Source organism: Columba livia, chromosome 7, assembly GCF_036013475.1.
Source record: "Columba livia isolate bColLiv1 breed racing homer chromosome 7, bColLiv1.pat.W.v2, whole genome shotgun sequence".
Lineage (NCBI taxonomy): Eukaryota > Metazoa > Chordata > Aves > Columbiformes > Columbidae > Columba > Columba livia.
The window spans coordinates 21502636-21523982 of record NC_088608.1 but is presented as its reverse complement, the minus strand read 5'-3'; the positions used below and the strand labels follow the sequence as shown (position 1 = coordinate 21523982).

Sequence of the window (21347 nt, the reverse complement as noted above, 5' to 3'; positions counted from 1 at the left end):
AGTTATGCCTACATTAATTTTGATTCCAAACCAGGCCTTGCTGTAAAATGCCCTATACGGCTTTCTTTTCTTGCTCTGATAGATGGAGAAGGTTCATATTTAACCTAGGATCCCAATTGGAACAAAAAGTTACAATTACTGATTTGGGTAAAGAATGTTAGTATTTGCACTTGTGTGAAATAGACCTTCTGTTTGACTGAGCGACTATACAAAGAACAGTGATGTCAGTGGAGATGGGTGTGCAAGATGTTTGGATGTGGATCGTAAGGCAACTGTGCAGTCGTCAAAAGATCAGAGATGTGTACGTGAAGTGTTTATATAATCTGATGTTTGAGTAAGTTCTAGTGATGCCACATATCTGCTCGCAGACACTGAGGTGCATGTTCTGTTTTCCAGGTACTTGCCTCCAGAGTGTTTTGTCGTTGGCAAAGAGCCACCAAAGATTTCTAACAAGGTTGATGTATGGTCAGTTGGAGTAATCTTTTTCCAATGCCTTTATGGTAGGAAGGTAAGGAAAACATTGCTTCAACATCTTAGAGTTTTAGTGTAAATGCCTCTTTCCAGTAGACTCTGAATTATAGTCAAAGATGTGAATCTGCATGGAAAATGACTTGTGTTACTTTTTGGTGGTGTGCATTGATATTGCAAGAAATTTAAAAAATCTTGACTGAAACTATTTTATTTTACAGAATGGTATGTGGTTTATATTAACACTGCAAAAACTTACTATAGCATAAATATTTATGAAATCAAATTAGTCAGATAACTCTCATGAAGAAAATCATGTGCTTATTTTTCAGCCATTTGGCCACAATCAATCACAGCAAGATATCTTACAAGAAAATACAATACTAAAAGCCACAGAAGTTCAGTTCCCAGTCAAACCTGTTGTAAGCAATGAAGCCAAGGTAACTTTTCGTACGATCTCTGAGTAACGGTTACAATATTCATCACAAAGGACTCAGCCATAAAATTGCTGTTCACTTAAGAATGCTGTGGGATGTAGTAACTAAATGTATAGGAAAACATAACAGAGCCAGTATTTTGATGTTTTTATTTAAGCAAACTTATTCTGGGACTTCTCAAATTCATGTACTTCAAAGCGAGACTATAAATATATTCCAGAAATTTGCAAGTGATTTTAAAGAAGTCTGCCTCCAAAATTGTCTGCTTTGCTTTTTCCCAGAGGACATGATGTGCCTCACTCAGGCTGTCTCACTGCAAGTTCTTGTGAAATACTTCTACTAACAGTAACAAGCTCTTTCTGAAAATAGTGAATGTTATTTTCTGCAGCCTTATTGGCTTGAAGAACTATTTGATTACCAAATACCTGGAGGTTATGCCTGCTAACACTCCTCCCCTTGAGAGGTCATAGGATGTGTTTATTACCTCAAAACTGAAGTTGAAATGCATTATTAGTTTTCAGAGTGTAGCTGTCCTTTGATCATCCTCACTTTTTTTGTATTTTGTGCAGTGTTCTCCTTTGTATGACAGTAATGTGTCTACATTGCCACAGAAGCATGAAGTATTTTACAAACATTTTAGATACAAACTGTTAACTCTGAGGATCTTGAAAACATGTCTTAACAATTCGTTTGTTATGGAGGATTTATTGTGAAGAATGTGATTAAAATCCAAAATGGTCAAGAACATGTGAATATATATTAGCAGATGTGCGTGATTTTAATTTTCCATCTTGTTCTTGCTGGATATGTAAATGATAGAAGTAAATTCTATCAGGATTCTTTGGAACTTGTATCACAGAGTTTTTCCTTTAATCTCTAGTTTTTAATTGGAGCAAATAACAAACAGCTGAACAGATTTATCAAAGAGAAGATATGTAATTCTTTTAAATTAAGTTCTGAATTAAGTAATGATGTACTAATCAGTTCTGTAGCAATAATAAGGATTTTCCATCATTAAATGCTGAAGCCCAAGCTCTCTGGAGACCAAATGTTCTGTGTATGCTAGATGTAAGACTTGACAGAAACTTTCAGCACCTGGTGATTGGCAGACATCATATGGACCTGAACATCAGACAACATAGTGTCTCAAGAACAGTCCTGAAGCTAGATGCAGGTTTTTTTCAATTGATTAGATACTTTTAAGCAGGGTGGATTGAGTTTTGTTCTGGGAAAGGAGTTCTAGCTAGGTAGTGGTTTCTTAAATAGTCCATTAGATATTTAACGCCTATTGAACATGGCAGCCACCACTGTCAAATTTCATGTTTTGTTCTCTTCCATCATGGCCCACGTGGTAATGACAGCTTTCAAAGGTCAACCAAAGCATTGGAATTCTGTCCCTGCATCTTCCATCTACTCTTCATCTACTGCACAGCTGAATGGTTTTAGAAGCTCTGTGGAGCTCCTTTCTGCTCTTTCTATCCTGTGGCATTTGCTTCTGGTGTTCACTAAGCTGTTCAGGGATAACACATGCAGAATTCTAATTGTGTGAGGTGCTAATGTTTTACTTGTAAGTGTAGTTCCTAAACGTAGAAAGAAATATTTGAAGTGTGACTGTTTGAAGTCAATTAATTTGCTGACTTTTTTTTCTGCTGTGATGTTACATTTTTTCAGTGGACTGAGTAGTAAAATGTTACACTGCCATTTGAATTGATTCATGTAAGAACAAGAATTTGTTTAGAAACTGTTTTATCTAGGGGGACATGCATACTTGCTTGAAAGCAGATGTAATTATTTAAAACGGTATTGTCACTTTTTACATTTCTTTTCTAGGCCTTTATCAGACGCTGTTTAGCATACCGGAAAGAGGATAGATTTGATGTCCACCAGCTGGCTAATGATACTTATCTTCTGCCTCATATGAGGAGATCAAATTCTTCAGGAAACTTGCATATGACTGGGCTAGCAGCATCCCCTACACCACCTACTTCAAGCATTATTTCATACTGAAATTTCTCCAGCTGAGGAATGGCATGATACTTTTGTGTAGTTTCCAGATGCAGACTTGAGCTTGAAAGCATTTGAGTGTTTTTACACAGGACAAGTTTGATAACTGTTTTCAGACTGAAGTCATCCTACATAGTGTCATTTGTAGGTTTGGAATGGATCATGGGCTGTGAATAAGTGTACCCTTCCGAGAAATACCTTTAAACATTGAAGGATGACACTGCCTGTTACACACTAACAGGTCTACTGTGTTTAAGACTGAAGAAAAGGTTTTTAGTTTTTTCTGGGGAACATTGTAAATAATCTTTTTAATACTTAAAGTACATTTGGTTGATACTGGAAAGTTCTAACATGAAGGGTAGTTTTTCATTACTTAAATAAAAAAGGGTAGCGAGCAAATTTGAAAACACAGGAAAAATTCCGTGCCTGGTTATAAACTAAATAAACTGCCATCTTTCCAAGACATTGATCTTTTGAAACCAAAGTAAGGAGTGTGAGACAGTCGAAAATATGTTCTGTTTCAGATTCCTCAGATAAAATTGTAGTATTTTATTTGGCAACTCAGGCTTGTACCTCCAAAAATGTGGTGGTGTTTCACTGAATTTAGATCGGAAGGGTGTTATGGAATTCCTGGTACTTATTTCACAAATAGATTGCTAATTTTGAAATCTGCTCAGTTTTCTAAAAATACTATACTTGCTGTCGTATTGAAACTTGTGAAACTTTCCAGGCTTCTGATAAAAGCAAGCAGCAGTATGAAACCAAATGCAAACAGGTCATGTATAATGTTCTATGCAGGAATAATGATAAATTCCCTTCTAGCTCTATTGTAAATTGTTGTACAGATGTCACATTTTCAGTTAAATTTCAGCGACTTATTCCTGTACAAATGTTTAAAGTATGGCTTTTTCTAATTGGATATTGTATTTTTTTTAAGTCTCCCTCAAGGCGCTTTTAATTGCTGCTAAATGACGTTGCTTTTACTTTTGCGAAAGAATCAAATGACCTCCTTAAGGTGCAAGTCAACTGTACGTTATAGAGAGATTAAGAGTAGGTAATTCATTAACAATCAAGGCATGTAAACCAGATCTGTGTTGGCAATATACAGTACAGTTCCTTAAGTCAGTTTACTGCGTTCTCAACCTGCAGAGCGCATTGATAATTAGATGTAGAAGTTACTCATGGTTATTCTCTACTTCAGGAAGTTCCTATCAACAAGGACATGTTTCTTGTGGCTTGTACAGATATTTTAAAATGTGAAACATTTTCAAACTGCCTTGTATGGTAGAAACTTATTTTTCAAAACAGTGTATCTCTCTCCCATTCTCTATTCTTTTTACTATCCCATTCTTGATGCTGAGTACCTATATGTAATTTTGTCCATGTTGCAGAGAAAGGAGGCTGTATTACCACAGGTTTTCATTTAGTATTGTACAGTTAAACTGTTGCTCTTGTTTCTGATGTTGCAAGCCATTTTGTTTTCATTGTACATAAAGAAACATTAACTGTCTCTTTAAGATGCTGCTGAAATTGTAGAGAATGTAGCCAAAACAGTAATAAACAATGACAGTTGAAATTTCAAGGGTTTTATTGTGTGTTTTTGCATTTCAGTTGAGGGCAAATCGGCTAACCGTATCACTGAGCTACGCTTAGCTATTTAAAGCAAACTCTCTTCAATTACAAACAAGAGGCCAACAATAGAATAATTAATTTAAGTAATATGGGAGGTGACGGGGGAAGATTCCATGAAACTTAAAAACATCTGTTGTAGATGTAACCAAAACATCGTTTCACTGAATAGACCTCACAGAAAAAACTTCAGTGTAGCAGCAGGTCCTTCTAGAATTCTTTAACCATGGAATAAAATTAGCTTATGGAATAAAATTAGACTCAAATAGTGACTCTTTCCATCTTCTATTACACCAGAGTACTGGGACCACATCCTTTTGACCCTGTGCAGCACAAGACTGAGTGCAGGGTTCAAGGAGAATGAGCTGTCGGCTCACGTTAGGTTTCATTCCTTCTTATTTTGTATGTGTCAATATCAGAAGTTAAATTGAAGAATGTTTTGTTTAAGGAAAAGATACAGGGTTGTGTTAACTGTATTTTTATTTATCTGGAATGTATTGTGGTTACCCCCAGGAAAGGGAAGTTTGGCAATGTTATTAAAAAAACTACTTAAGTAACTGGAAATTTTACAGCAACCTAAAAATCAGATGGTTTATGCATTGCACTAATTACATATAGACTTGTTTTTTCTGTTGTTAGCATCTGGGAATAGGCTTTGTGGCTGAATACATGACACGTACTCTGAAACCTAAGCAGTCACCTTAAAGTTTTGGATAGAAATCCATGAAAGAAAATGAGAGTCGCTGTCTCATCCTTTGAGTCAAAGTTGCAAGATTTTTACCTCCAATACACAGTGGTTTTTGTGTTAGCATCTTACAGTACAGTTAACGAAGGCTTTGTATCCCCGTGTGGAGTCATTCTGCGGTCACAAGAAGATGTCTGAGTTGTGTTTGGTGCCTGCTATTGAGCAGTTTGTGCTGGAGATACAAATACCCTTGAGGCCAAGTCTAGAACCCCGAATTACTGCTGCTCATGAAGGAACGCTGATCCACTCCAAGGTAATTAATCCATCAGTTGTTCACTCTGCATTTCACACACATTTTACTAATTTCATGGCTTGTCATCCATCACTAGATTTCCTAAGCTCTCTTCTTATTTAGCAGCAGGTAGACAAAAGGAATGAGGTTAAACTTCATCAGGCAGTTTTTAATGAACCTTGGAAATACAGAGTGTTTCAAAAAGAGAGAAATTTCCAGTGGGAAAATGGTCAAAACAAATAAGGAAAATGCCCGCACTATTTTAAATAGTTTTATTATAATATTCTTAAAAGTTGGAAGGGCTATAGTAATACTTATTATAATATTTATTAAATTCTTATTAATTTAATCATAGGAATGGAAATTGGGCCCTTCTTTTTGAATCACCTTGTATAACACTTCCTTTACATTCGTAAATACTTCAACATTACTGCATTTACTACATTGCTATCTAATAAAAGAAATGCTACGTGTGAAACAGAAGTGGCTATTAGAGTAAGTTCTGCCCTTTTAATTATGATTATGGTGCTACAGGTCATTGCAACCAGAGTTAATGCTTGGCTTTGTTGTTGCTGGAAAACAGCCATGTTTTAGCACAGTTCTATTTTGTTTATATTTGTACTGAAGTTTTTCAGATTTCACTATGGGAAGTTACTCGCTCTTAACTCGGTCTGTGCTGGTTGATAGATGCCGTTTTCATGGGGGCTCGTGGAGCCGATGGCCACGTGGCTGAAGGCGTTCAGGAGCCCACGGAGCCGCCAGCCCCTCGGTGTGCGGGACCTGCCGAGCCACAGCCGGGCTGCTCTGCACCTGGGACCCTGCGTGGAGCCGGGGCTGCTTGGGGGAGCCCAAACAGGTGACTGCATAAAATGTGGTTTAAAATAAGCAAGCTTTGGAAAGGAAAACATGCCCTGGAATTTGAAGTATCCCGGGTGCTCCTGCTCAGGCTTTGTCTTCCCCAACTTGAGGACACCACAGGTGTGAGGCAGGGCTGCCAGCCCGGCCAGGCCTGTCTTCCGTGACCTGCAGCAATCCCAGCCGGGCAGGACACCAAACATCCAGTCTGGGGGGTGCAGGTAGGTCACCAGCAGCACTGCTGCTGCAGTTTTGCTCTGGATTTTCAGCTCTGTGGGGCCTGAAGCTTCTCCTGTGACAGCAGAGGAGCTGCGGCAGCGGGAAGGGCCCTGCGCTGGGCCCCCGCCTGACCTGACACTGGGTTTTCTCCAGAGAGCTTGGAATGGTGAGGGGTGCTGCTGGGCATGAGGGGGCCGCCAGGAAGGGTGAGAGGGGTATCTGGGACATTTATTTATCTTCAAAGAGCCTCCAGGGCTTGCTGGTCTTCTCTAAAGTGTTAGATTGGAGGGAGGGAGTCCGGCCCAGTGTGGATGCCTGGGTGGGGTGTCAGCGCAGGAATGGTTGCAAAATTTGGAGGCAGAGTGGTAAGAGAGTCTCCTGACCTCAGTGTCAAAAACAATTGAGTCTCACAATTGCTGTTGTATTTTTTAACATATTTTTTCTATATATCAACTGCTGTGAGAGGGAGGACCTTTGTTTCACAGGTGAGGGGTGCCTGACAGCGCAGACTGAAGGTGTTTTGCTGTTGTGGCCTCTGTTGTGGCCTCTTTGTCCCTGACAGCCTGCTATGGCTGTCTGCTGCCACCTCACTGGGGCCAGGGCATGGCAATCCCACAGTCCCGCTGTGATCCTGCCTTGGGCTTTGGGTATAAATACCTCTCCAGAGGCCTGGATCATACCCAGCCTCAGGAAGCCATGGATTGAAGAGCTGAGGATTGTGTTGTGTTTGTAGGAAAGACTGCAAACCTATCTAGAGGGATGATGAATAATCCAGCAATTTCATGTGTCTATGACCACAGAGTCTAACAAAATAAAGAGGTTCCCCTGAGTGGCCAGCCTGCAGGCCTGGCCTTAAATATCTGCCACCTGAGGCCAGTGTATTTCCAGATGCTCTTTCCACAAACAAAACAGGTTTTACTGGGTCCTCAATGCTTATGAGGCAAGCACCCCTGAAAAATTCTCTAGTCTCTTCCAGTACCCAGATTTGGCTCAAGTTTGCTTGTATCCTGACAAATTTGCCCATATTATTCTTAAAGATGCCTATCAGTGGAGGCTACATGATTTATCCAAGCAGTCCACTCCAGTATTTCCTGGCATCCTCTCTTTCTTGCTGTTTATCAAGCCTCTTATTTCCAGTCCTATGCACTGTGGCGTGAAGAACAGTGCCTTGTGTAGTGCACAAGCCTTGCTTTCTGTGCAGCCTCCATGTTATCTCGTTCTGAACTTCGTGCGTGGTTCTTGAGTATCCTTTGGAGTTAACGTTATCCTCTGAACAGCTGAGGTCCTTGCATTATTTATTTCAGATATTCAACTCCTAACAGAATGTTGGGAAAACTCTTGCTGTTAAAGAAATTATTTTTTCTCTTTTGCTCAAAGTAATTGAGTCACTTTGCAATCTTTTCACTGTGCTATGTTTCCCAAGCCAGTAAAATTCTGTGCATAAATCAAAAGAAAATGCTTTCCCTAGAAATCTCATTTTGTATCTAGTGTCTCTGGAGCTAATCAGGTATCATTAAGAAATTACATGATGTTTGAGTTTCAGAATCCCCTCGTGCAAATCTGTGGGTATCATCTTCTGTGCATTATTAAAACACGCACAGGGACTTTCTGTTTAAAAAGTGCTAGAGATCAAAACCACATTTGCTGTATCCTCAGAGGATGTGCTACCATCAGACCAGCAGGCCTGCTAGCAAAGTGAAGTGTTTTCTTGCTTTGTGTGAAAGCTGTGCCATGGTATTTAGCAGAGCACAACCCTGCAGCCCAGCGAAACAAGTGTTTCCTGGGAAGAGAATGCCATGTCCTCAGCCCCGATCCCTGAGATCAGTGCTGTTTTCTGTAATGTGGCTATTGTGCTTTCAGTGTAAAAAACATAAGCAGTCCCCTGTCGTTGCTGTTACTCTTGGGAAACCTGTTTACGCATCCACAGGGTTTGAATCAGTTTTGCATGTTGCCTGGGGTTGTGGCTTCCTGTTATTTTTAGTAATGATGCACATGGGGGTTGTGTGAGTGCTCCCTTCATCAAGAATGGAAGGACAGCAGTTTCCACTATGGGACTAGCAAGGACTTAAAGGATTCAAAGTAGTATTATAAAACACGTTCCACCATGCTCCCAGATTTCTATTTCGTCTGCCCTTGGGCTGAGCATGACAGAGGAACAAGACCTGCCAAATGGTCACATACATGGAGCTGACTTAGCAAGTAAGTGCAGCTTCTTTCCATCTCTTAGGTTTGTCCCTCTAAACAGCCATGTGAGGAGTTATTGCACAGCTTTGTACATTTACATAAGGGAAAACTTTCTTCATGATAAAAATAATTACCATAACTAGTGCACAAATGGTTCTTTTCAGGCTTGCAGCTGTGGCTCAGTGGCAGCTGGTGGCAGTGGCTCTGATCACCAATTTGAGCACTGGAATACCTTCTCTGCCTGTCCTTCTTTCACAAAGCCAGGTAAGTAACATATTAATTAGCAAACTACACATGAGCACTTGCCCATAGTGAAACTGGAGCATCCTATTCCATTGGCTAAGTGTCCGTTCATGTATATTTATATGATACCATGAAATCCTCATATTGCTTGTAAGGTTACATGAGGATGTATCAGATGCCAAGCCTGATCTCATAAATTCTCTTCTTAGAGCTATCAGATGTCAGGACAGTTTTATGACTGAGCCCAAACACATTCCAACCTAAAAATTAACATAACGTTAAGGTTATTGTCCTATTACCCCATTAACAAAACACATACAGATAAAATAGGAGAATTAGTCCTCTTTTATGATGCGTTAGAATTCCTGTGTTTTTAATGAACATCATCCTTTTCCACTTATATTAATGTCTTAATGTACTGGTAAAGTGTGAACCTTATAGGTTTAATAGGTAGGTAATATCTTAAACAAAACAAGGTCCTAATGGTGAAAACTGTAAAGATTGGGTTTTTTCCTCCTTATCTCAGACACCACTGAGAAGAATTCAGCTGAATTACATTGAGACAGCTTTTCTATTTTGGGGCATGTTTTGGTTTACTCTGCTAACATCAGGTGGCAATGTGAAGGCCTCTGTTTTTTATTCAGTGAGTCACGTCATGTTTTTCTCCTTCTGGGTTTTGCAAAGGATTTTGCTAGTTTCGTGCTAAGGAGCAATTCAGACAGGGCACAGAGATCATGGAAAAAAGCCAATATGAGCCAATCCTCTTTGAAATGGAGGAAAAGCAAGCAGGAGTCAGCTAGATGAGGCTCCAGACGGATGGTGTGACTGAAATGACACTTCAGCTGTGTGGCCCTAGGCAACTTGCTGTATGTCCAGAACACTTTCAGACTCAAGCCACCACACACTGTGGGTGGATACAAGGTGAATCACTATAATAGCTAGTGGCAAAGTTTTACATTGTGTTTCATATTTGGATATGCAGAAAGCAAGCCCAAGGCACAGGGGGACAAGTGGTGGTGCCTGAACCATCACAACTTTATAAGCAGCACTTTGCTGCTTATAAATTGGCCTCAGCCTAAAATCAGGGAGGTGCATTAAAACACGGCTTGCCACTGGAGATCTGCGTCAGACACGCTTACGCACAGCCCAGGGGAGAAGGAAGCAGACACTTTCCCAGAGCCCACTAGATGGCAAAGCACAGAGCTGTGTTCAGGCTGCTGAACATCTGTCTCACCTGTCTGCATCTCACACTGGCGTGACACAGAGCCTGGGTCTGGCAATGTCAGAGCAATGGATACTTTGGCTGAGCCATCAGGACTGCTCATCCCTTTGGGATATTGGGCCAGGGCTTCTCTGCCTCCTGCAGGCAGAGGATTTAAATACTAATGACATTAATTTTCCTAGAAATTGGTGTTGGGTGTCACTATTTGCTAGTGTTCAGTTCTATTTGGCTTGCTATGCGTTCAACAAATACTAAGAGAAAACTCTCTTACAGCTAATGCAAAACAGGGAGGAATAGCTTGTACTAAAGGGTGGAGGAAAACTTCCTGGGTTATACAATCCATCTGACTTGGAACAAGGGTCATGAAATAAGAATCAAAGCTTCTGGAGTGAAGCTTGACTTCTGTTTGAGTTCAAGACAGTATTGACTACTAATGTTTGGGAAAAGGATCTGTAAAAGAGGATAACTCTAACAATTCTGAACTTTGTCTCCTCAATTTTTGTGTTAAGTCCTAGCCTGTTATTAGGAAGCTTTGGACCTCTAGGTGCTCAAATAGTATAGTGATGAATCTATAAAATGCATTGATTGATATCTAATAGTTTGAAGCAAGATTCACAGAATGTATTCATAATTTAAAATGACTGGAAATACCGCGATTCAGCTCTTGCTCTCTCTGCTTTGGACTTGATTCTTATTACTGCCATTCTTGCTATTTGAAATTATACAATCACAACTCAGAAGCCTTTTTAAGGTATCATTTTATTATTTTTAAGTCATACATTTCTTTGTAATAGTCACTGCTTATGATTTCTATCATGTTATTCATAGGACATTGGGCTGACAAAGGTGGATTAATGATAGGAGGTAGTTCTAAAGTAACTTAAAATGTGGTGAAAGAAATAGTGATAGCTAGTACAATATATGATCTTTAAGAGAGTTTTTAACTTAAAAAATGTAATGTAGTAGTTACTAATCCTAATAGCATGGTGGTTGTGTTTTAAGGCAATTATATATCCTTTTACCATGGAAGATTTTGTTATATTTTTCACCCAAGACAAATATTTAATGTGAAAATTGTCTGAGTGCTTCACAGAAGTTGATTCCATTAGGATATGGTTGTACATTAGAATTTTCTATCTTAATACTTAAAAATACTGTTTTGCACTCATTTGTATGTCTGTGGGGAAAAATGCTGTGTTATGTCACGAAAGGTGTGAGAGGCTATGTTGCTTTTGGTGTTGGTCCAGGGTTTAATACCACGCAGTTTCACATTCCCAGCTGGAAACGTGTTTTTTGCCGTTGATGTAAGCCAACGCGAGCCCTTTGCACCCAGGGCCTCCCTTGCCTCCAGACCAATGACCACTCAGCTGTGTGCCGGGTCACATCAGCTGGCAGCCCTAGGTGAAAATGTGGTGCTCTTTTTGGCTGGGTAACACCTCAGCCAGGACCAAGAGCTGACCCGAGGCCCTGGGCAGCTGCTGGGAAGTGGCTGTGGGCATGGGGAACAGAGGCAGAGACACTGCTGGAAATGGCAGCCTCTCAGCTTGGGGCAGGACAGGGCTTCACTTTCATCTCAGGCTTCCTGGCTGTGCTCCCTGGAAGAAGAGGGGCTTCCCCAGAGGCAGGCTTACCCTCGCAGCTCCTGCTTTCCCTCAGTAGGAGCACCTCTCTTAATGGGGGCAATCAGCTGGCTACGCTACCAGTATTCTCAGGTTTTCATTGTATGAACATCTTGCCAGAGATTTTCTCCTTCCCTCCATGGTTGCACAAATAACTTCCTTCTCCAGACATGATCCAACAGTGTGCTGTATCCAGCTGAAACGACAGGGGGAAATTCAGACACAATGCAATAAAGCAACTGGAATTTGTTTGTCATAAACCCCAAGGGCATGTTCTCATTAAAGCCACGAGTTCTATCCAGCAGTTATGTTCTTTCATGTTTGCATTACACCCCTCTAAACTGCCAGAGATTAGAGGCTGCTTTCAGTGTTGTTTGTGGGTTTCTGCTCAGTTTGACAAAGAGGAAAGTTTTCAGCCAGGGCTTGGAACAAAGAGCTCTCCTCCATACAACAGCTATTAATCCTGCCCTTGTGGGGGGCATACTAGCTTAATTCACTGACCAAAATCGGTCTTGTTAAGAGGAGGGCAAGGGAGTGACGGACAGCAAACAGCAAGAGATGTTCTGCAGCAGTTAGCAAAGTCACCACTAGATGTAGAAACATCCCTCTGTGAGTCAACACCACTTTCGGCAGGGCCCCCAGGTAGCTGGTTAGTTCAGTGTTTCTTTAGTGCCAACACACAAATACTTTTTTGGCATATGAGAGAGACCTAGCACACATCCCATGGTGGTCTGTGCTGTTTGCTGAGAGATTATGAAGAACCGAAATTTCCAAGAAACAATGATCACTGCAGCCACCACGGTGATCTGGGTGCTACCTGTATTTGAGCCCGCAGCACCATCTCTGCATAATAATCTCTAGAGAGAAGGAGCTACAAAAACCCACCATCTTTTTTAAGCATTCCCTGACTAAACTACTGTGGGAAGAACACAGTGTTCCAATTATCCCATGGGTGCAAACCTGATTATTCCTGCATGAATTCAAGCATCTGAAGCTCATATCTAATACTATATCTATGTTCACTCTCCTTTGGACAACCAAAGCTGAGCCTACACTGAGCATCAGATGCCTTTGCACACAGTGACTAAGCAATTACATCTGTTCTTGACAGATACGTCCTAATCCAGGATGCAAATGTAAAATGTTTTCATAAGTGCAATAAACTTGCAGTTTTGAGGGCAGTAAAATTCTCACCCAATCAATAGTAGATTAATTAATAGTATTTCTGAATCAAACAAAACCACTGATAAAGGATTAGCAGAGACTGGTGAGTTTTTGCACTGCTTTTAGAAATGCTGATGGTGTTTTGGAAATATTTGTCTTCTTGGACAGGTCATCTTAACACTGTGAATTTCTAACCAAGTTTGGAAGGGAAAAAGGATGTTTGCTTCTCTCATCCCTGCTGAACTGCCCCATTTCCTCCTCTTAGCATTGGCTGGTGTGGAAATGGTTGTTTAAATCCAGCCTTTCTCAAAACGGAGAGATTCCCTCAATGATGTTTTGTATATGTTTTGTATGTTGTATATGATCTAAAGGTAGGCTTCCTCTTGGTGAGCAAACAACTGGCTCTGGGGCGTTTTCTCCAGGAAGTGAGGGAGTGGGTCTCCTCTCTTTCCCAGATGAACCCCTTGATAGAAGACCCAGATGTGTGGGGGGCTTTCTAGATTCCTCTTGAAATCTGCTAGTAGCTGGATTGAGTCACGTAGTTAGAAATCATATTTGTTACCAGGTTTGTAGTGGTAAACTGGTAAAGAGGTTAAAGTTAACCCCAAAGAGGGCCGAGTGCTTGACCAAGACTGAGGAGAAAAGATTCAAATTCCTGTAAACTGTGATGTTTTGCATTTAGATAGACAGATAGATAAATAGATAGAGATATAGATAGACAAGCAGATAGAAAGACACATACATGCTTTAACACATGCACACATGCATATTGGAAATATTCTGCCTCTGCCTTGTTAAGAGTGTAGGACCCCATAGCAGGGACTCTCTCCATGTGTTCACACAGACTCAGCACAGGAAGCTGAGAAATCAGCTGAGACCTCTGGACCCTCACAGCAATGCAAATATCAAACAAAAGCCACTGCTTAACCAACATTTTTAATTTCTAAGGGGTGAAGTCTTGGTGTCCTTATTTATGACTCAAACAGACAAGTCCTTAAAACTGTTGATCTAATAGGAGAGAGAAGTATTAGATATGGAGAGGATTACAACAGTGGAAGCAAACACTCGCCCTTGTGAATTCTTATGAACTATATTTAGAATTTAAATCCAAGCATAATTAAACAGTGCTAATGAGACAGAGGGACTTATCTTCATTTGGCATATAATTGGTATCGCTGATTTCCTCATTCATTTTTTCCTAGTTTTAAAGCCTTCTTGTTCCAGTGAGATTTGATGCTAAAAGTTACCCTGCAGAGAGAAAGTATCTGGCCTGGAGCTTAAATTCAGCTGGAAGCCTTTTAAGGGATGCAGCTTTCTTGATAGCATCAATAACTGACAGCAAAGACACCTGTGAATGTGTAGCCAACAGTTAAGCAAGGCACTCTTTTTGCAGTGTACCCTTAAAAAAAAAGCCATTTCACACAATATTACAAAGACCGTAAAGGGGAAGAAATTCTTGCCCCTTACTTGCAATAAGGGAAACAAAACACAGTAGGAGTTTTAATAGTTGTAGGTATATGATCCACCACTATCAGCTGAGGTTTGACTTCCTTCTCAAAATATGCTTCAACCCATCCAGGAATGTGAACTTTAACACGAACTCTTGGTGGCATTTTGTGGTGGGCATACTGCAGCAGGTCGCGTGGAAGATGTTGAGGATCTTGCCCAGCCCTAGTAGCTCTGAGCCCATAATTGCAGGAGTAGTTCTGCTACATCTCTGCTCCAATAGCTGATTTTACTGCTGAGCAGAGGACAGCAGCTACCTGCAGCAGCAGGGGACCAGATATTGTTTTTTACACAGTCAAAGCCAGTAGAGAAGTGGGTGCAGTAGGCAAAGCTGAGATTATCCAAGTCTCACTTGCTTTTCAGTGGTGTCTTTGGTTGAACTCAGGCTCCCTTTTAGTATGTACTACTGACTCAAATGAATACAAATTTTTGGAGGCTTTAATCCACATCTGTTGCTGCAAACTGCAGTAAAGTCAGCTATTTCCTAAGAGATGGCACAATAGTGACTATGACTCTTTACGTTTTGGTGCTGCCATGCGTGCCAGGGTGTTTGTGCTTATCTGCTGCCAAGGGTACTCAGAGGCATCATTCACTTAAGATTTTGTTGTGTGTCACATCCTAATGGGTGTCCTTGCAGCCAGCTGAAATCTGTTCTCAGTGACTGTCCTTAGACTAAAGATTATACAAACCCTCCTCCCTCCAAAGTGACCACCGCTAACTAAATGCCCATCCACTCATTGAGCCAAACCAGTTCAAAGAGGAGCACTACAGTGTCTGTGAGCAGGCTCTGCTGGATACGAAGAGGGTATAGCAAGATGAATCCCACAAAACAGCAAATGTTTTTCATCATGCTCCAGTATTTTGGCACAAGATTATTCTTTGGTTGCTGAACCCAAGTCTTTGCTTTGTCCTCTTCTGGGAGGCAATTAGAACACTTCCCTGCTAAGACTCTTACGCAGATTATCCTGAGACACAGAAATAATTATTACAAGCATTTGGTCTGAAGTTCTCTTTGCTCAGTTCTACTGGGCCACTCTAACCATATCACCTGCAGTAAACACTCCTCCCTCTTTTTGAAGGTGCCTTTTTTGACCACTTAGGGCTCTGTTCTAGGAGGTGAGACTTGCAGCTGTCCTTCCTCTTCATCACCACCTAGCTGAGCTATTCAGTCAGCCCACTGGCTACTCATTCATAGTCAATAATACTTGTTTTAACTTTACAGGGAAACAGATTATCTTAGAAGTTGTTTTGCACCCCCAAAATTATCTTCATCTGCTTATATATTAAACAGAATGGCACGTCTGCTCATGCTGCATATTCACATTAATAGTCCCAGTTTTCAAGCACTTAACACTGCCTTATGGTCGAACAGCAATGAGAAATACCATTGTCAACCAGAAGAACTCAGAGCAGCAGCAAGTACAGCTGCTCCGCTTGTGAGCAGTCCAGAGCCACAACCACTTGTCCCTTGAGACCAGCTGAAAAGGTACCCTCTTTCACAAGCAAGCTTTCTCTCTGACTGAGCTGTGAAACAGAGGTCCTGGCTGGCTACACCCACAAAAAATCCCATGGCTCTTCAAGTATCAGTGACTGAAGTCTTACTAAATTTGAGAAGTCTATCACTGCCTGCTGCTGCCTTAAACATAATTTCCAATTATATTCCTTTTTAACCCATCTTAGCCTAACTGCTAGAGAGTCCCACTGTCAGGATAAAACAGATGTTTTATTTCCTGCCAAAGGTGGGTGAAATAATAATCACCAACTTTGCCTCCTTGGCTGCCATGTGGTCTGGAAAGATGCCATATGACCAATGCTTGGAGACTGCTGCAGGCAGGAGGCTGAGGGTATTATTTATGATTTGCCTAATCAATTTAAACACTGTCTTTCTTTCAGAAAGCACATTTCTGGTCTTTACAAGGAGATATGTACAAAACTGATCAAACACCCTCCTCTAGTGAAGCACACTTGCTGTTTAAACAGCCAATATCCCCCTTGCATGACACACAGGTCTGGAAAGCAAAGCCCTTGCACTTGAAGCTGCCCCATGCTCATGAGCTGGTCTAAGCATCGCAATCAGGTGTAGAGGTTGTTCAAGTTCAGCCACATGTGACAACAACAGCTTTCTACTACTTTTCATCATTTTGAAGAGTTTTCCTTGAACAGGCAACAGCAGTGAATGTGAGCGAGCTCCTTGTTGCTAACCTGCCCTCTTGGAATCTGCTGCTGTGCCTTCACAGTGATGGGCTGTGGTGCCTCAGGCCAATGTCTGCGGGCACTCTTTCCCACGGGCTGACTCGTGATCCTCCCTCAGACCAGCCTGCGTCTTCCATTGAAACCACAGCACACACTAGGCAGTGAATGTGGGTGCTGACTTCCACTCCTTTCTTGGAAGACCCAACAAGTAGTTCAAAAAAGCACAGGAACTCCTTGGGGGAGGATGGCAAATGAGGAGTTCTAGGTGAGAGGTGACGGCAGGATATCTCTGCTGTGCAGAGTGCCAAAGGCAGTGATTAGCAAGGAGAAAGCTGGTATCTGTTGTTTAGCAGATCTCTTCCAGCATCTCTTCCTGTACACCACAAGAAATCTGCCGGTGTTTTTAGCCACCCTTTCTAGCCATTCTGAATGATACTAGAAGGCCCTATCTAAAAGTGACATGGGGAGTAAGGCAAAAAAGAGAAAAAGGGGAGGAATGTGACATAGTAGACGAGAATCTGAGATGCCTTCAGGCCTTATCCTGAAATATTACCTCTGTAGCACTAGATATGGCATCAGCCACAGCGGCAGCAAGTCCTTCAGAGAAGGGGCCAGTAATGTACTTATTGAGAGATGGTGTCACGTTGTAGGAGGCAGAAGTTTGTAGGCTGACAGGTAGGCTTTGCAAGGACAGGAGTCAAGGCTGAAGCAAGTACTTCTGCAAGTTGATGCGAGACTCTGGAGCAGATTATGTGTACACTGAACTCCAGCCACGTGAAGCTGTCAGGTAAGGATGCACGAGCATGCTTCTGTATGAGTGACGTATGACAGTTGCCAAGGAGCATTTGAAAAATATTTTATTCAGTTCCTCGTAGTTCTCGATATTTCACCCCAAATTCCTTAAAGTCTTCCTACTCCTTTATGATGTGTACTTTTAGGCTTAAAATATTCAGGAGCACAGTGCAATCCAGAAGATGTTCTTTTTGTTACTTTTTTCATAATTAAGAATGAAAACAGTCAAGAAGTGGGTTAGGAACAGTAAGTTCCTTTTCATTGTTAAACAGTTAGTGCCCAGAGAGCAAGTGGAGGGGGTTGTTTGTTTGTTGTTTTTGTTTGGTTTTGTGTTGTTGTTGTTTGTGTTTTGTTGTTATTATTGGTTGACGGGGGCTTCTCTCTGAATAGGTGCTGCTGGTAAGATGTGTAAGAAATCTGTTTCAAATAAAAATGTAACCTTGAAACAAATTTAATTGTTTTATAAGTTCAACCATTTCCAGTGCCCAGCATGTTATTTGGCAATACACAGACTTCCAGTTGGTTTCTATTTTCGTAGCAGTTGTTCTCTAAAAGGATTTTACCCACGTGCTGTTTATATGTACAAAACTGTCTCCTATTGTTAGACTTCTGAGCCTTAGTAGTGTCACTGCCTGGCACCATGCTTGTCCTGTTCCCTTTTTTGTGTGAACACAAGCTCACCTGAGGGCATAAACAGTGTTGTGAAATAGCTTGTTATATATTTTCTTACAGTTTAATCTTTTAGTATCATAGTTGATAAAACTTGACTGATGCCTAGTAACCATTAATACTGAGCTGCTGTTTATAAAAAATTTCAACTTTTTTTTCCAAGTTCTAGTGTTTCTTAAATAAGTTGCACTATTTTTCTGAGCTAGCTTCAGTTGCCAAGTTATTTCTTTAAATTCTTTAAGCACTGATGGTATGTGCCAATCCAAGTACCTGATATGTGCACAACTGCAAACCCATACAATCGGTACTTAGAAATGCCAGGGTGGGAGGTTTGAAATCTTCAGTTTGTTTTTAAAGATGACTATTTTGAAGATTCAAAAATCAGAATTTCAGGAAAATCACCTTGAAGGATAAGGGCAAGATAGCAGCAAGATGGTCACTGCTAAGTCTTAGCAACTGAACTGTCTGTATCTTTGCTTAGTCTCTCTCTCTCTCCCCTGCCCAGTATGAAGAACTGGAAGCTATTTCTCTTACACCAGGTGAGAATGTAGTGGTGTTGGCTGAAGATTTGTTATTTGTGACTATTGTTCATTTAGGAGCAAGAACACTGAAATGACGCGTTTATTCATGAAAGCTGCCAGCAGAGCATGTTGGCTGGTAAATTATGAGGGCTGGGAAGAGATGGCTTTAGGGTGAGGGATCCGGGCAGTGCTATAGTGTCCTTTCTGCACATCACAAGGTCCAGATGAGTTGACCCTCAGTGACCTCCATTACATCCAGCACTCCTTGTCAAATGTAAAGCTCATAGCTCTGCACTGCTTTTGCTAATATAATCTTCCATTGTGGGGTTTTCTTACATAACTAGCAAGCCTATGTCGCCCATAGGCTTTGCAACTTGAGTTCATCGCTCATTTCCTTTTTTTTTAGCTTCTGTTGGGGTTTCATAGCTCACCTAAGCTGCAAGGACCATAAACAAGGTATGTGAATATGCAGCCACTTGCTGGCCGAGTAAACAGCTCTCAGATAAGGACTGTTATTAAAATCGGTTTGTTGTTGGCAGAAGTGGCTTTCACTGTTGCCATGGGTTGCCCAAGGGGAGCCTGATCTCTGTGGTCTCTGAATCTGTCTCTTCGTGGTGTGCTGAGCAATGTTGGAATGCAGCTTTTAAGACAGATTAACTGTGAACCTAACACGGGAAACTATTCAGAGAGTAAAAATACTACATTGCACAACTAAGGATGAAAGATACCTTTTGCTCACATAGGATAAAAGTTCGAAGGCGGAGAACGTGATTATTTGGTAGGCCACAGTCAACTTGTAATAATGTTTGCAGCCTTCTCTTAGGGCTAAGTTCTGCCTTTCCACGTGTGAGGGCGGGCAGTGGAGAGGCAGACATGCTGCTGATGGCTAGAGACACTACTTTCCTGCTGTAAGGTAAAAAAACTAGGCACCCCACCTAACCCTTCTCAGCCAGAGCAGCTCTCCACATGCCAGATCTGTGGCCTTCAAACTCTTAAGTCTTGATGTCATTTCACATGCCAGGTATGTCATAGCACAAAGCTAGCACTTTGGTACTAACTTGCAACTGAAATAATGTGCAAAGGCTGTTCCTAAGAAACAGAAGTCACCCACCTAAGTGACATTCTGATTTGCTAGCTGCACTCTGGCAACATAATGTATTCAACAAGGCCTAAGGATAAACATTAATTGGGTTTCTGGAAAAGGACATGTTTGTTCCTTGCTCAGCTTACAAGCTCTCTAACCACCATCTGCAAATCTCTTAGATATTCTGTAGAAGGACAGGTTACTGTGTTTTAATTCTTTGGCCAGGGCTGCAGGAGCAGAACTGTTGGAGGGGCATCTGAGCTAAATTAAGTTTTCCGTTTGATCGGAGTTGTCGGTTGTTTGGTTTCGTATTTTGGAGATTGGTTCTTGTACCTTAAGTACTTCACTTTAAAACTGTGCTATGGTAGGCCTTGGCTTCCCATTGTACCATAGATTTAAAAACAGAAAAACAAACAAACAAACACAGAAAAAAACCCCACATTTCTACAGCCAAATCAATTTGAATATTTTGTTGCTTTCTGAGCTAACATTACTACTAGAAGGTGCAGCACAGTGCAAGACACTGCATGCTGGGCTGTGCAAATATATATTAAGCTACCAGCACTGCCATGGAGAATGTACAGAGCAGCAGTACAAAGTGTGAGCTAGTAATGAACTACAAACACTTACAGATTAAAAAACACAGTCTGATTCTTGCCTACCATTACAAGATTCAAATCTACAATGAGACAGATTGTCGGTGTCCAAGTCCAAGTGATAAACCAAAGAATCTGAGCTCAGTGCCAGTGGGGCCTCCATCATAGGGAGTGACTGTGAACACATTTATTTGACTAGTACAGACAAAGCCTGTGTATAATTGAGGAAGACAGGGTGCTGTGATCAAACATCACTGATCCTTATCCTGCCCTCTTCAACTTAATTCCACAATCAGCACTTACATCACTGAGAGGCTGGAAATATTACCCAGGCCTTTCCTTCAGCATTACAATTTCTCAAACGAGTCCCTGCCTGTAAGGCTGAGCTTTTTTCAAAACACATTTTCACCCTGCCCTGTGGTTAGCTTGGCTTAAGTCGGCAAACTGCCAGCAAAATTCTGGAATTTAGAACTAGCTTAAGCTCAGCCCATTTCTACATTCACATCAGTTGGTTTTATAGTTATCCGTGATTCCTTTAAGTACTATCATTCAGCATCCAGCTGGCATCCATTTGGCTCCAGTCGCTGCTGGGGGGGCGGGAACCAATCACCCAGTGCTGCGCCTGATCCTGTACACTCAACCAACAGAGACTGTCGCCCGCCATCTGGCGGCACAGCACAGCCATTGCCCAGGAACAAGCGGCGCTCCGGTTGCGACAGGCGGGTTCAGTGTTGGACAGGACTGATCTAACAGACGGCTGTGGGTGGCTCAGGAACAGCCCGCTCTGTGACACCCCCCCAGCTACGAAACGGTCGCCACTGACGCGTTGTCCACACTCCTGCCTTGACCTTGCAGCCTGAGCAGCTGTTTCCCAGAGCAGCAGCAGAGCTTCAAGCTGCAAAAAATGCACCTCCTCAGCATGTGCTTGAGGTTTCTTGAGCAGAACTGTACAGCCAGCCCAGCAC

General features: G+C 41.6%; 1 protein-coding gene across 8 annotated transcripts in view; it reads left to right on the top strand.

Annotated features, from left to right (window-relative positions):
* Window positions 1-4491, top strand: part of TLK1 (tousled like kinase 1) — a 68982-nt gene extending 64491 nt beyond the window's left edge. For all 8 annotated transcript variants that reach the window (XM_065068719.1, XM_065068718.1, XM_065068724.1 and 5 more), the window contains 3 exons: window positions 397-508; window positions 801-908; window positions 2736-4491. In XM_065068719.1, the coding sequence (XP_064924791.1) occupies window positions 397-508; window positions 801-908; window positions 2736-2912 (397 nt within the window). In that variant the 3' untranslated portion in view covers window positions 2913-4491. The remainder of the gene's footprint in view (window positions 1-396; window positions 509-800; window positions 909-2735) is intronic.
* The last annotated feature ends 16856 nt before the right edge of the window (window positions 4492-21347 follow it).